The sequence below is a fragment of the Ruditapes philippinarum genome, unplaced genomic scaffold, assembly GCF_026571515.1.
Source record: "Ruditapes philippinarum isolate M1 unplaced genomic scaffold, ASM2657151v2 ctg6182_1_1_1_1, whole genome shotgun sequence".
NCBI lineage: Eukaryota > Metazoa > Mollusca > Bivalvia > Venerida > Veneridae > Ruditapes > Ruditapes philippinarum.
Window position 1 is genome coordinate 12403 of NW_026855777.1, and position 16470 is coordinate 28872.

Below are 16470 nucleotides of genomic sequence, written 5' to 3' on the forward strand. Positions count from 1 at the left end.
CTGCCAAAATTTATATACTTCCTATTCGATTCTGGTATAACAATATTCCAAGCAATGTCTTGCCAAACCTCGAGTTTTGGGTTCGTCTGTTGGAAGGGACAGGTGTAAGAATGAAGATGTGATCCCTGATAAGACAGCAGATTTCAACTTTTAAATACTGGACACAGTAGAGACAGACACAATGAGAAAAACAATTTATGATATAAATATATTTCTGTATCATTACCAAGAAAGCTCCAAGATGTTCAACTTCTTCCCAAAAACATAACATGTACCTGACCATGTCAATAAAAGGAAAACGGAAAATATTAGAAATTTTGAAACAAAATCTTAAGTAAATCCCTTCCGTAACAAATATGGCAAGAAGTAAACTGTCATACCTAGTCAAACATGTGAAGTCTTTAGTAGATGCCATTGGCAACAAAGATGTAGGTGTTGTTAAAAACATAAAATGAATTAAACTTTGAAGAAAATCTAAGATGAAAGAAAAGTTGGAGTAAAAAAAGAAGTACAATTTTAATAGGATGATAAGACACATATATTAAAAGATAAAGTGAATACCTCCAGAAATAAGGAAGTTATAGTTTAAATTAAATATTCTTTAAGAAAATTTTATGTTTAATTGGAGATAATTCTGGAAATACTGATTCTAGAGATACGAACCTAATATGTTGACAAGGAACATATATTTGGAGTGAATAACTCAAGAAATAAAGATAACTCAAGAAATAAGAAAGTTACAGTTGAAAAACGAATAAGGAAATTTTATGTTTGATAGGTTGATAACTTTTGAAACATTAGTGCTATAGTTAAGTACCTTGTCACTTGTTGGTGATAATAAGGGGTTCATATTTGAAGTCTGAAGAAAATCCTTCGAGAAATTTCACTAAAAAATCTGGAGACAGACACCAAGGTGAGTAGGACAGCTTCCCTTAACTATATTTGGTATGGTCAAGTTTTTTGCAACTTCAGGAAGCCAGGAATGTGAGTTAATGGTATGTGATAGCAATGGGCTTGCAGTATTTCAGTGATGCAATATCATTTCATTGGATATTTTGCTACAAGCAAGTACTATAATCTATACAGTTTATCAGCTTAGCTCATTGGGGAAACATTGGCTAGATAATCAAGAGGTCCTTGGTGAGGTGTAATTTCTCTGGGACAATTGATCTAGGTCATTGAGACCAATGGTTTAATTTCCCATACCACTGATTCAGAAATCATGTCACAGAAGTTGGTCACTTTCGGAGAAATTGGAAACTACTACATGTAGTTAGTTATCCAGGAAACCCAGTTAGGTGGATCGTCCACCAAGGTATGACTAAAACATGTTTTAAATTGGAATTAAAACCAGCGAACAAACTGAAAGATAATAGAGATCTGATTCATAATGACCAGCAGGGCTTATTGCTTAAATATATGTATTTACCATCATTTACAGAACACATACACAAATTTGTTATAAAAATTTTAATATATACACATAAATTAACAATAACATCTTCATTTAGTATACATACACAGAAAGTTTTTGGGGGTAAAAATAGTACGAACAAAAAAGTGCAGACATTTTGATGGCAAATATACCTTCCATAACAACTATACCATTTGAAAAAGAAATCTACTACATTATCTCAGTAACAAATTAAGTACCACTAACCAAAAATCATCAAACCTCTTAAAAATAAGAGACTGTTACAAATGTATATGATATTAATCATTTATTCATGCAAAATACATGAATAGTAGTTAATTTAGATATTCATACAATTATTAACATACCAATCCTTCATAAAAAAATAAAATAAAATTTGAAATATAATTGTCCTGTAATATTGAGGGCTACTACATTTTACTACACGTTGAAATAAGAACCCGCAAGATGGGCTATGAAAATCTTCCAATTATAGATGATTTTGATATAATGTTATATCAAATTTATTTTAAATTTAGGTGGAAGTAGCACTTTGTTTAAATGTCATAAGAAACTATAGATTGACCAGATGCAACTAAAAACTTGGTAGACCACCATATATACATGTATTTCATAGTTCTATACTGATTTCTGACATGCATCTTACATTGTGTAATACTTGAAGATAATACCACAAATTTTCTAAAACTTGTGATGTAAGAAAGCACCCAAAATAGACATTGTTACCTATGTTATTTCTCTACCCTCTAGAAATTTAATGTCCTCCTATATAAAAAGTATAATGAAATTTGAAACAAAAATTAAAATAAAAGACTAGCATATTTACATGTTTATATGCAGTGAGAAAAGGGAGCACATTTACAATAATAATATGCCCACAAAAAGCAACATGCACAGCATCCCTAACATAATCACTTAACTGGAATTTCTTAAATGGACTTATCCAGCTTCCATTTTTTGAACAGTCCATTATCAAATTTGGGGAGATCAAGATGAAAATTTAAAGTTAACCAATAGTATGGAGCCTGGTAAGACTGCAAGGATGTACAGGTTGGTCTGGCTCTATACTGGTGGCAAAGGTTAATTACTTTCCTTCTAACAGGTAAGGGGATAACTTGAGATATATTATCAATAAAGATTTTGTACTGTTATATTTTTTTACCAAGAATACATTTTGAAAATAAATTTATTTTTTTTCACTGGTAAAGAAAACATAATTATGGGTATCTTACGAAAAAAAAGAAACCCTAAATTTTTCAATTCAACTAATATTTATATGTTTATAAAATAAAACATTTAAACTTTTCAAACAGAAGATTTGTATATAAAACAAATCATTTAAATGACACACGTAATCATTAACAAAAAATAAAATACATCCAGCCCCACTCCCATTGCTTTTATTCCTGTCCCAATAGTGAAATCAATTATCAGATACATGTATACTATTTATATATAAACATGTCACAGGTGTTGTCAAGTCTTGGGTAATTTTTGGTCAACAAATATCACACTCTTGTATATGTGATCAACATCATAATATAGTCTAGTTAATATTTCTACACTCATGCCAAGGGAGGTAATCCAGCCTTCTCCCGACATTTTTGTATCAACGCTCGTAACATGAACTGTTTCCTTGACAACTCTCGAACTCTCTGCAAATAAAATGCTTATATTGATTAACATTTCTTTGCTAATGTATTCTCAACTAATTCTTAAATATTTTGATTGAATAACAAAAAAACTCTGATATCTGTATTTTTTCCCCAGTACTGAAGATAATTATATACAATTTTAGTTCTGGCTTCCAAAACTTTATAAGCCGCTTTTTAATATTTTTGTTTTTCATCTGATGCCGCATTACAGTTTTGGATAAGACCAGTTAAGAAACCATACAAGAATAACATAAGTTGATTTAACCTAATTTTTCACTTGCAAATACCCTTGTCCAAATCAATTCTTGTGCATTTTGCTATAAAACAATTATTTTAATATCGTTCTATACCATTTAAAGTACCAAGATATTAATACCGTCATTAAAATTGCCTATTTAAATGTAAAACATCAATTACGCCGACTACAGTCGGCCATGACATTTAGGAGCTATGTGAGACCTCGTATGAGGTCATTAGAGGGAACCGATTTAAGTAGAGTCATGTACTATATTTAGAACATCTTTGTTGACATGATTTCAATATTCATAATTCAAGATAATATTTTTTGTATTATCTTTAATTTTTTAGTACTTAAATATGATTATATTTAATACAAAAGTCAGTAAATCACGTTTTTCAATATCTTGAAAAAAGTAATTTATAAAAACGTTGGAAGCACATAGGTTCGTAAAGGTCAATCTCGTAATCACATGGTCAAACATTTTGGCAATATAGCGGCCAAGTGCTGAAATTTTTACCTGTCGGAAACTATTAGGTAGTTTACGTTCATAATAAGATTTTTATTTGTCCATCCTTGGCTTATCAACAGATTATATATAGTTTTATCAAGGTATGCTTCTCTTTACTTCATGGCATGTTCGAAGAATGAATACGAGCGTGTCAGATTCCTGGCATGATTATTGGTGGACTTTCCCTACGGGTCTGTCTTCAGCATTCACGTCATGTCATAGTATATAAACGGGTATGCTGAAGACCTTAAGCTAATACAATTTCTGTTTTCCCTAACTTTATAATTCATGTCTTATCCTTTAAGTCAGTTAAATACATGAAATTTTGTATATTCAAATTATGGGCATATTCAAACTAAACTAGTGAAGAGATACATGTACCTAGATACCCCTCCATGAATTATGTCTGACATGTTTACCATACTAAAATCACAGAAGTAAAACTAGAATGATACTGTTAACCCAGGGAAATAAGTTTTCACTGATAATTCATCATTCTCAGCAGGTTTTGAGATTTATCAAATCTGTAACCTGAACCACTTTGCTTATGAAGCTCTCTTTTATGAGTATGCAACTGTTTATTAGCCAATATAGAAGTAAGAAATTTGATTGGCCACAACAAACGTTCAATGAAAATTAAATCATATCATGAACAGCATATCTTTCAACACCCATGGGTGCTCTATCATGTAAGTTTCACAACCATAGCATAATAAAGAGTAAGACAATCTATGCTTGGCCTCACTGACCTTGATTTTGACCTTATCAATATGGGTCGAGGTTCAACAAAGGAACCAAACACTCTAAATACAATGGATGAAAAGACAAATGAGCAACTATAAGCTAAATTGAAAATTTTCCAGAAGCTAATTGATGGGACTGGCAGAAATTACTAGACATGCCTTATCGGATACTAAATAATACAGTGACCAGTCTTCCCTGGCATTTACAGCATTTAGAGTGGTATGTGCTGCTCATTAATAAGCACTCAAAGATGTTAAAATATTTATATTAATATATTAATAAATGATTTACAAACCTTCAAAAAGACTTCTAGATCTATCACATCTTTCCGTAACGCTTCACTTAGATAGTAGATAGCATCTTCTATGGCTTGCTCTTCTGCAAATGCTTTCAATAATCTGTTAGATAAATGATAACATTATTTTTACTTGGTTCATGATCATAAAATTGCATCTACTAGTATTTTAACCCTTAAAATGCTGGAACTGAAAGCGTTACGCCTTTGCCAACAGTATAGAGCCAGGCCAGTCTGCACATACGTGCAGTCTGACCAGGTCTATACTGTTGGCTAACAAGTGTTAAATATTCAAATTGATATTGGACAGTCCCAAAAATAGAAGTCATACAAGTCAATTTAAAATATTCAGCATGTTAAGGGTTAATATCAATCGAGATATGTAGATTATTTGCAAATTTAAAGTAATTGCCTCCAGATTCATGTTCATTTATGTCAAATGAAAAGGTTTTAAGCTGTTCTAAATAGTTGCATGTATTATTCATAGGAAAATACCTATGAAGTATTGAAATATCCAGGAATAGTCCTCCCTTACAGTAATGAAGTAGAATTATGATTTTCAAAAATGTTATTTCCAATATAACACAAACATACTGTAATTTGGCATTTGAATTTTTATACATTTCTTAGACTGTATTATTATTCTTTATACACTTAAATATTTCTTGACAAATTGTTAATTCATCTGGAGGCTTGCATCTTTAACATAGAAAATATTGTTTGAAAAAATTTATTGATGCTCAATTGTGACAAAAACTTTGGTGACTTCAATTTGAATACATCTCAAGCTCATTTCCAAGAATGACTCAGTACTGGTGAGGCCAGAGTAGGGATCCCATCCACAACTTTGATTGACAAGCAAACACCTTTAACAACAGACAATCTAATTAATTAATCTGATTAATTGTTGTTTATTTGTTAATCTGGTTTTTATACCAATTTTAACACATTTTTGTTCCTATCTCTACAGTTGGTCCACCAAACCAGTTTCCCTGGATAAATAGCCAGTAATTACAAATTTAACCAAGTTACCAACTACTAATCCCACATGATTTCTGAATCAGCTGTGAGTGTGAGAGAGAAATGAGCAATAGATTCAATGTGTGGTCATAGAGAAATTTTGCATCCCCTGATGATTGAACCAGTGGCATTACAAACCTGATGATTGAGGTAAGTAAAGTCAGAGATTAAATACACAGTTAAACCAATACTTACTGTCTATAAAGTGGTGCAGTAGTAACAACAGCATCATCAATATTTATCTGCTCTTGGTTCTCCAGGCGAGATAATGTCTCTTTAACTTCACCGTCCTTCTGTTTCAATAAAATGATATTTGCTCCTATCTCCGACTGTAAAATAATATTCACGTAAGTGAAAAATTAAATAGAATTACGAATGCCTGTAATACATAAAATTTCATGAATGTAAATACTTATCATTTACTTTGGCAGATATAATCAATTTCTTTATATAACAATTTGGCATATTGGTTTTGTGACAATCCTTAAAATAATGTGTTTATAATACCCTCACTTCAATTTTATCAAGCTTCAATCAACAGTCACAAGTCTAAACCTGAATTTCTTAAAAGAAGTTGAATTACTTCCATATTTTGGAACTTGGAGATATTAAGATGAAATTAATCAGACAACAGTATAAAGTCTATTCAGACTGCACCAATGTTCAGGCTTGCCTGGTTCTAAATGCTTATCACTTTCAACTTCAACAGGGTAAGGCTTTGTCAAATATAAAGTTCTCTAATCAAAAATCTGTATAATTAATGAACAATTCAAGTTTTACTCAATTTAATATTGTAATGACAGTAAAGGTCTTTTTAAAGTCAAGGTTATACTTTAATAAATTAAATAGAAGCTCTTGTCCAGATCAAGACTGAAGGCTTTAGTGCATAGAATATAAATGATATGGCCAAGATTGGGCAAAAACAGATTTCCCCAAGCTCTATTCTATTCATCAATGCAGGTGTATATAATTTGAAGCCATGAATGTTGTATTTCATATATAACAATAACATACAAACCTTTTCTTTTTCCAAATCTTTGATCATTGTTTCCAGTTTATCTTTACCCTTCAGCAAGTCTGCCTGTGTTTTATACAAAACATCCATTTCAGCCTAAAAGTACAAAAAATATTTTTATTAAATGCCCAACTAGTTAAACGAGAATTTTACCGCATAAATTGTGTGACTCTACCCATACTTTGCTATGAATCTGAAACATTTTTTTTGTTAATTTAATCCTTAACACACTAAATATCATAAATGGACCAGTCCATCTTTCATTTGGATAAAACCATTCATCGTTTAAGGGAACAACAAAATATTGAACAGTGTATGTCATGATCAGACAACTAGGATGTGCGAGCTGATCTTGGTCTGCAGTTGTCACATGGATATATTCAGATGCCACAAGCAGCTTAAAGACATTCACTAAAGGAACAATGTTTCAAAGGATTTATATAAACTCTGCATGATCTAAAACATGACAGAGAGATCTTAAATGAAACAAGAGGGCCATGATGGCCCTGAGGTCGCTCACCTGTATATAGGCCCCCCCACCCCCGGGCCAATTTTTACCCAAGGGCTTTTATTTGTTTATTTAACAGACTTGGTAGACACTCATAAGAAGATGTTTCATGCTAAACATCTAAGTTCTAGCTCATTGGCTTTTTTAAAAGAAGATTTTTAAAGTTTTTACTATACACATATAGTTAAAAACAATGACACCCCTGGGGCAGGGCCAGTTTTGACCCCTGGGCTTTTATTTTAACAATCTTTGTAGATATTTACTTAAAGATGTTTCATGCTTAATATCTAAACTCTAGCTATTTGGGTTTTTCCAAAGAAGATTTTTAAGTTTTTGCTATACACATATAAGGAAAATCAATGACCCCCCCGGGCAGGGCCAGTTTTGACCCCAGGGCTTTTATTTGAACATACTTGGTAGACACCCATAACAACATGTTTCATGCTAAATATCTTAGCTCTAGCTCCTTGAGTTCTTTAAAAGAAGATTTTATAAGTTTTTACTATATGCATATAGTGAAAATAAATGACCCCCTGGGGCGGGGCCAATTTTGACCCCAGGGCTTTTATTTGAACAAACTTGGTAGACACTCACTAGAAGATGTTTCATGCTAAATATCTTAGCTCTAGCTCTTTGGGTTCTTTAAAAGAAGATTTTTAAGGTTTTACTATATGCATATAGGGAAAATCTATGACCCCCTGGGGCGGGGTCAATTTTGACCCCAGGGCTTTTATTTGAACAAACTTGGTAGACATTCACTAGAAGATGTTTCATGCCAAATATCTAAGCTCTAGCTCTTATGGTTCTTTAAAAGAAGATTTTTTAAGTTTTTACTATATGCATATAGGGAAAATCAATGACCTCCGGGGCGGGGCCAATTTTGACCCCAGGGCTTTAATTTGAACAAACTTGGTAGACACTCACTAGAAGATGTTTCATGCTTAATATCTTAGCTCTAGCTCTTTGGGTTCTTTAAAAGAAGATTTTTTAAGTTTTTACTATATGCATATAGGGAAAATCAATGACCCCCTGGGGCGGGGCCAATTTTGACCCCAGGGCTTTTATTTGAACAAACTTGGTAGAAATTCACTAGAAGATGTTTCATGCCAAATATCTAAGCTCTAGCTCTTACGGTTCTTTAAAAGAAGACTTTTTAAGTTTTTACTATATGCATATAGGGAAAATCAATGACCCCCAGGGGCGGGGCCAATTTTGAACCCAGGGCTTTTATTTGAACAAACTTGGTAGACACTCACTAGAAGATGTTTCATGCCAAATATCTAAGCTCTAGCTTTTTAGGTTCTTTAAAAGAAGATATTTAAAGTTTTTTCTTTTGGTTGCCATGGCAACCAGAGTTCTGCATGGAATTAAATTCTTTGAACAATTTTTAAAGGTGACCACCAAAGGAACATTCCTGTGAAGTTTGGATGAAATTGGCTCAGTGGTTTATGAGGAGATGTCATTTAAAGCAAAAGTTTACGGACGGACGAAAAGCGATCACAAAAGTTCACCCTGTCACTTTGTGACAGGTGAGCTAAAAAGATATGGTTGAATAATCTTGTTTTTCACTTATGCAGCCACTCTTCATGGCCTGACTTTTAAAGCCTGTGGTAATTGATGTTCAGATGGCAAGTTAAAATCAAGGAAAAATCATTCTTCGGTGAATATTGTAAAATAATTCTTTTACATTCACATGAACAGAATATGATTAGACAGTATGGATGTGTCCGCTGATCCTGGGTCATACTGGTCACATGGGTAACATATATTGCTGCCAGCAGACAATGGGTTACGCAGATATAATAATTAAGGGCAAACATAACATTTAGTAATTGAAATGAAAGTGTTAATGAATGAACAAATGTAGACTACAGTAAGCAAACATATATGACCTGTGCTTGAGCAAATGTCTCCTTCAGCCTCCATTTTATTTTGTCCTCAACTGCTGACAACAGCGATGCCTTTAAATGTTCCTCTGTCACTGTATTAGTACCACCTCCTCCACTGTAATTTGATGCTGCTGTAATGTCAGGGCAAAATATATAATAATCAGGTACACAGTGATAACAATCTGCTATATCTCTGTGCTTATTTGCGAACATTGTGCCACCAACAAACATAGCAGATACACCTTGATTTTGCTGACCTACATAAACTTTTATGGCCATGTGTGCTATAAAAATGCAACAATTTTTAACAGTAAAATAAATAGATGAAAATAAGTTTTTTTTATTTAGATGATTTTATGAAATATTTAAACACAACAGAACCAAAGTGGACCATTCTAAATTACAACTTCTTTCTTTCCATAAAAACTGCAAAAAATATTAAGTATAATAAATTCAAATCTGGCATATATAATCAAAGATAGTCTACTGTTGATTACTAATAAAACTTGAAAATTTAACCAACATAACACTGCCTACAGGCTACTGGTTTTTCTTCCTCCGGTATCAAAACTGGTACATTACCATACAAACATTTTACAGTGTCTGCCTTACTGAAAATCTGATCAAAGGTAAACATCATATACTCGAAGTCCCTGTACATTTGTATTATTGCCGCATCTCTAGTATCAACGTATTCTGAATATTTAGTAATGTGCAGCCATGTGAACGTTAAACATATTTGACCCAGTTCAACAAAAAATGCAATATTTTCTGTCAATTTGCTTGCTTCACATAAAATATAAGATTACTACTTTTGCCCATGGAACTCAATGCAGAGTTGCAGACATAGCAAAATGTTTAAGTACATTTATAATACAGTGTTCCAAGTTAAACACTTACTTGAAGATGTAGATTGGTAATTTGTAGCTTGTGATTGACTATATGCAGGGGGATTGTTTGCTCCTGGGTACCCAGATGAAGCTGGTGCTCCTGAATAGTTAGGGTAACCTTGGAAACCAGTAGTTGGTGGTTGATATCCTGAAATATTTATGTGTATATTAAGGTAAAAGATGAAAAAAGAGCATGTAAGCATTATATATATTTGTCAATAGGACACCAATGCCCACAATTTAATTGCCTGTCACAGTGGCTTATTTACATTCATAAAGGTCATTTTTATAATAAACTTGACTAACTTTCAAGAACTAACTGAAGAAACTCTAGTTATTAATAGACAATGATTTCAAATCAAGTGTAATTGTGACTTTGATCTAATGAACTGTAATCATTTGTGGTCATCTACTGGCCACAGCAAGAACCCTATCAAGTGTTTTTTCTCTCAAGATATTGATTGGACATTGATATTACACTAAGTTTCACTGTGAGCTTGACTAATGACCTAATGTCCTCAAAATCAACAGGGCTTACAATGTATTTACTGACCATGGTAATTGCCCCTACTAAGTTTATTTTCTTCTCAATTCATTTATCAGATAAGATAATACAGTGTCACTGTGACCTTGACCTTTGACCTCAAAATCATAAGAGATCTTCAGTTCATGGGCAATGTCTTTACAACTTATATAAATACATGTATTAGCTTAAACATTTTCAAGAAATTGATTAGAGAAGGATAACAAGTCAAATGTAGTTACTACATAAGGGCATATAAATAGATATACCATCCTAGCATGTGTAAACTCAGATAAACTTGCCAATCCAGTTTCAACTGACCTCAGCCGCTCACTACTGCACTAAATCACAAATCCTATGATTTATGGATCACTTATGATCAAACAGACAATATCTACTTTACCACCTCATATAATGGTTGATCCCTATTATATAGTATATTTGTAGACTTCCACCATATCTAGGTTACTACACATAAGATAAACAATATAATCTTTATCAAAAGTGCTCTTTAATTAACCTTCAGTGAAAATTTCACATAAAACTATGTATTCACAAACAATAAGTGCCTATAACAAATAAAATGTCTATAAATATCTGTTTCGACCCTCAAAATTTATTTACAAAATCCCTTCACTATAGTAAAGTGTATTCTCACCTGCATATTGTCCAGGGTAGCTACTAGTTTGTGGGTAGCCAACATTTGAGGATGGGTACGGGGTATTTGATGGATAGGGTGTGTTACTTGTTCCACCCATTCCAGGCATTGGCATTGGGAATGAACTGTTTCCTGAAAGGAAGATGTTAAACCTGTGATAAACATACAGTCAATCAAACCTGTGATAATTGTACAGTCAATTATGAGTGAAAAAAGTCACTTAAATAACAACCTTTAATTTTCAAATATACACTTAAAAGCATTATAAAGATAAATATCTTTTTTTAGAGACCACTTGCCACATAAGGTGATGTTGTCCATTTCACACGACTTATCTTGAATGACATGTTTTCCTTTTACATACGTAGTATATGAAATCAAATAATGTTTTTTTCAGAATCAAATTGACTGTGAAAATGTTAATTCAGTAATGTAAACTTATAACTGCAGCAGATGATAATGAAAGAAGAAGTCATGATACTGACCAGCTGGTGGGTATGGTGTTTGGTTTGGGTAGCGGATAGGGGGCGCTTGTTGTTGTTGTTGTCTCGAGTACACAGGGGGTTCCTCGCCAAATACTATTGTTAATATCTGTATCATTCCAATCAGGTCTGAATTTGGCTGCAATAAATTACCACTGTGTAACAACTTCATTGTTTACATAATACATGTAATCACTACGAGAAAAAAATCACAACAAAAGGAACCAATCGGCAATAATTTTAGAAAACTGCAAATGGAGAACATTTGTTGGATATTACTTAAGGATTTAACTTACTAAAGTGTTGGAGCAGTACCTCTAGATGCTTGATACAAAGTAAAAAATATCAATTTTGATTCTTACATTTTCATTCATGATAATTGAATAGAAAGTGGTGAGAGGAGATGAATTACATTGTAAAAGTTCACTTTGGGTGATGAAAAGTCAAAATTTTAGTATTCAATCATTCAAGTTCATTGTTTGGTATAATCTCTATGCAGTGTTTAGTGTGGTGCTCCAACACTTTTTTACTCTCACTAATTATTATACCTTCTTTTTTGAAGTTATAATTATCCATATTAATTCTACTCATAATTAAATTTGTCTAAATACAAATATCTACTGGTACATGCTGACCCAACTCTATTCTTGTTGTAAATTCAAGTCCTCATCCCCTTTGAATTTGAATCCCATCAAGGACTATGAATTAATTCACCATAGAATGCAAACAGAAAGATGTTGCTTCTACTATGGTGCCGGTCTGTGTTTGCAATAATGCACAAAGGTCACCTGAGGTAATCTGTAACTTATATAGCTGGAACGTCACCACTTAACCTTTAAACTTTTTGTATGACTTATTGTTGTAAAGACTTGTATTCAATTGGGGATCTCCTACGCCGAGTGGTTCAAGTCTCCAACTTCAAATCACTCCATCTGCAATCTTTGGGTCTGTCAGGAATGGAAGCCGTATGATCTATTCTTTATAGTAACTGGTGTCACTTAAGATCCAATAAAACAAACAAATTTGAACTCAATACATCATTTATCATTAATTTTGTTACTTACATATTTCCATTCTCTAAGATAAGGCAGATCAATTTTTCCGTTCATATCTACGTTCCTGCCCGACTTGATCTGCATTGTGGGTGTTGGTTTTACAAACACCATAGGGGGGTTGTATGGATGAGTGTCCATAATCCATATACATATTGGTATATTATACACTGCCCCTGTATCATTTAAACAACACTTTACTTTCAAGATTCTTCAGATTAAGTTTGAACTGTATCATGAAAATAACATCAAAACTGCTCTTGACAGTTGGTCCTAAAGTTATGAATTTACAACTGGTGCAAGATCTAGGTCATATTTATCAACTTTTATTTATATAAACATTCATTTGTTAATTAGTAACTTTTGATGGTTTTCAAATAAATCAAGTACAAAATTTCATGCACCATTGTTTTGTTTATATATATATTATAATTTATATTATTATCATTTTTCTTTCAGTTTACTTTACAAAATTTCTGATCATACTGAATGACCCAATCTGAATATTCAAAATTATCAAACTATATAACTTATATATCAGGAATGAAAAAGTAAATGACTTCCATCTGAAAACAAACAGGCTGGTACAGTACCTTTATAATTAACTGGTATAGTTCCATCTAACTGTAATAAGGATTTCCTTGTACCATCATTAAACACTGAAAGATAAAAATATCATGGTAATCTAAAAAGAATCATAAACTGCACATTATTTCAATAAACAATAAGAAACAGGGATGATACTAGATTGTTTATTAATATTATTATAAACATGTAAATGACAAATCAATTTTATTGTGTCTTTAAAGTGGCATGTATTCCATTTATTTGCAAGTTTTTTTAACACAAACTTAATATGTCACTGTGTCTCATTCATTCTCATCAACGAAATAAATTTCTTGTAATTAAAGTCTAAGTTCATGTACATATATGTGTTACAGGCTGATGTTACTATTCATTATGTACATAGTTTTCATTATGTACATAATTGTCAGTAAAGACACATCTGATTCTAGAGCACCACAGATGACTGAGTATACATGTAAATACATTACAAACTTCAAAGCTAACAATTACAATGTTTCATTACCTTTGTGGTTGTGTCTTAAAGTTTTACTTGTAAGCTTTAAATTGAGAGACATTCTTTAAAAGTTTAAACTCTCTTTTACTAATGCATATGATCAGTACTATTAACCTATCAAAGCTTTTTTTGTTTTAAAAAATGACCTGTTTCAATTTATTTTGTAATTTTTCCGAAAGTGGTATTTCATTTTGTGATTTGGCTGTTCTTGCAACTTATTTATTTCCAACACTGTCAAACAGACTCACCTGAAACATCCTAAGGGGTGAAAAAAAACAATACTGTGTTTACTTACCAAAGTCATCTAACTTTGGTCTCAAGTCACTGAATGTGGTGAAGACACTAAGAACATCACGCTTTGTAACATCTGGGGTTTTGTACTGAAATTGTGAAAATCATCGTATTGGGCATAACATCTATAACAACACTGTAAAATTTAGTTAATTCTTTTATAGGAGGGTCATATAGTCAACATGTCATGTGGTCAACATTTGTATTACCAATATCATTTTATTTATCATTTTGACCTAGTATTTGTACATGTATATCTTGTCTATTTGTTTGTTATTTATGCTATATTTCTTTACAGACCGATATACAAGCCACCATCCCTTATCACTCCCATTTCATCACTTATTCATCGTAACAACTAAGTATTTAATTCTTATTCATAAATTGCATGTCGGTCCTTAGTCTTACAAACTTCCAAGACAATGCACACTGAAAGTTTGATAAATATATTTCTACAGTCTACACCAGAAATTGTTGATCTTTGGTTATTCATATTGTCAAGACATTTGTTTATGTCCTATAAAGGCATAAACAGCCATTTCATACATTTAAGGAGGACCATATGACATTGGTTGCTAGTGAAGGTGTCCTAGGGTGAAAAAGATGTGCAGCCTGAATCCAGAACCATTGGAATACAGGTTCACAGATCTTCCAACTAAGCTATTCAGCTGCTTACTCATCATCTCCACTTGATACATGTAGCAAACAGTTTAGTATTAATACATAATATTAATTCCCCGCTGTATTGAAATTCGTCCTTGAATTTCTCAGGTTTACAAACGTAACAAAGCAATGTGAATTACACTCAGGCTGGGTGGCAAATGAGAAAAATGTGCAGCCTGATAGGCAAACGAACCAGGGACCCTCGGAATACCATTACGCTGCTCTACTAACTGAGCTATTCGCTTACACATCATTATCTCCTCTAAATAGTTTACAATTTTGAACCGTGACAAACAGTTAAAGCCGTGTGTCACATACTGTATACAGCTTACTTATTTACATTTTTGATGCTAGCCTTACAATTTTTTTTCAAAAATACCTAACCTAATACAGATTTATTAGACCCTTTTGAAAAACTGATCAAAATGATTTAGAAACTCAAATTGATATATCCAGAAGAAAACTGGTCTTCTATGTTAAGGTTTGTTTCTTATATTAAAATATAAATATACTGATAAATAGGGCCGGATAAGTAAACATTACATTATAATTATATATATGAATCGTCTTAGATTATTGAGAAATTTATGATTCATCCTCAGTTGACAAAATAACACAAATCATAACAAACCTTGTTTAGCGACGATTTTAAAAACTGCTCGTAGTTAGACATTTCAAAATAAAGCGCAATTTCTAAGTTTAAATATCACAGAGTCTGAACCATGATAGAATCAACAAAATACAGGAAAACAATGAAATTATTGAAGATATTTTTCAAGTTTTTTTCTTCACTTCAACGATATTATCCGAAATATCCCAACGTAAACAAGAATCAACCCAAAGAAAATATTTTACCAAAAACATAGAAAGTAAACAGCAAAAAGAAAAGGACTTTCTAAATCTTCATACGTTTAACCAGAGACATAGATAACATGTTATCTATGTCTCTGGTTTAACTGTCAGACTGGACATTTCTTAAACGGTACGCAAGAAAAAAGACAAAAGAGAAATAAAATAGGATAGAAAGAAAAAGGACACGGACACCGTTTTTGGTTGATAGAAATTAAAAAGAAATGAAGTAGCTGTACACAGTTACTTTTCAGCCATCTAGGCAAGACCAATCCAGCTTCATAAATGCTTTCTAAAACACTTAATTAATTTCATGTACTGTCTGTGAAACAACAACAGTTTATTTCCTTTTCAGTTTTTCGTAATAAAATTTTAGTAAATTGTGAATGCTTTATAGATTGATACCGAAAATAAGCTATTTTCGCGAAAATAAGATTGCTGCTTCGAAAATAAGATTTGTTTTTGAAATAATGCAATTATTTTTAAACAATAAAAATTAAAGACCACGATACCAGATACTTTTATTATAGATTAATATTATTAAGCTTAACAGTACCAACACCAGCTATAAAACGCACAGGACTAAGTGGTATTAAGATTAGAAAAAATATGGTGTAGATCGATAGTGTCCATATTAATATTTTAATGGTCCGTAGTATCCAAAAATCTGT

The 16470-nt window shown here is 32.2% G+C and overlaps 1 protein-coding gene across 1 annotated transcript; it reads right to left on the bottom strand.

Annotated features, from left to right (window-relative positions):
• Positions 1 to 1455: 1455 nt before the first annotated feature.
• Positions 1456 to 15773, bottom strand: LOC132744351 (tumor susceptibility gene 101 protein-like). Its single transcript, XM_060733038.1, has 12 exons — positions 15582 to 15773; positions 14292 to 14376; positions 13509 to 13574; positions 12928 to 13091; positions 11867 to 12002; positions 11382 to 11513; positions 10211 to 10348; positions 9314 to 9441; positions 6917 to 7009; positions 6094 to 6227; positions 4879 to 4981; positions 1456 to 3090 (listed from the first exon to the last, which is right to left on the bottom strand). Exons 1-12 carry the CDS (start codon positions 15621 to 15623, stop codon positions 3001 to 3003), a joined length of 1311 nt encoding a protein of 436 aa, XP_060589021.1. The 5' UTR covers positions 15624 to 15773; the 3' UTR covers positions 1456 to 3000.
• Positions 15774 to 16470: the final 697 nt, after the last annotated feature.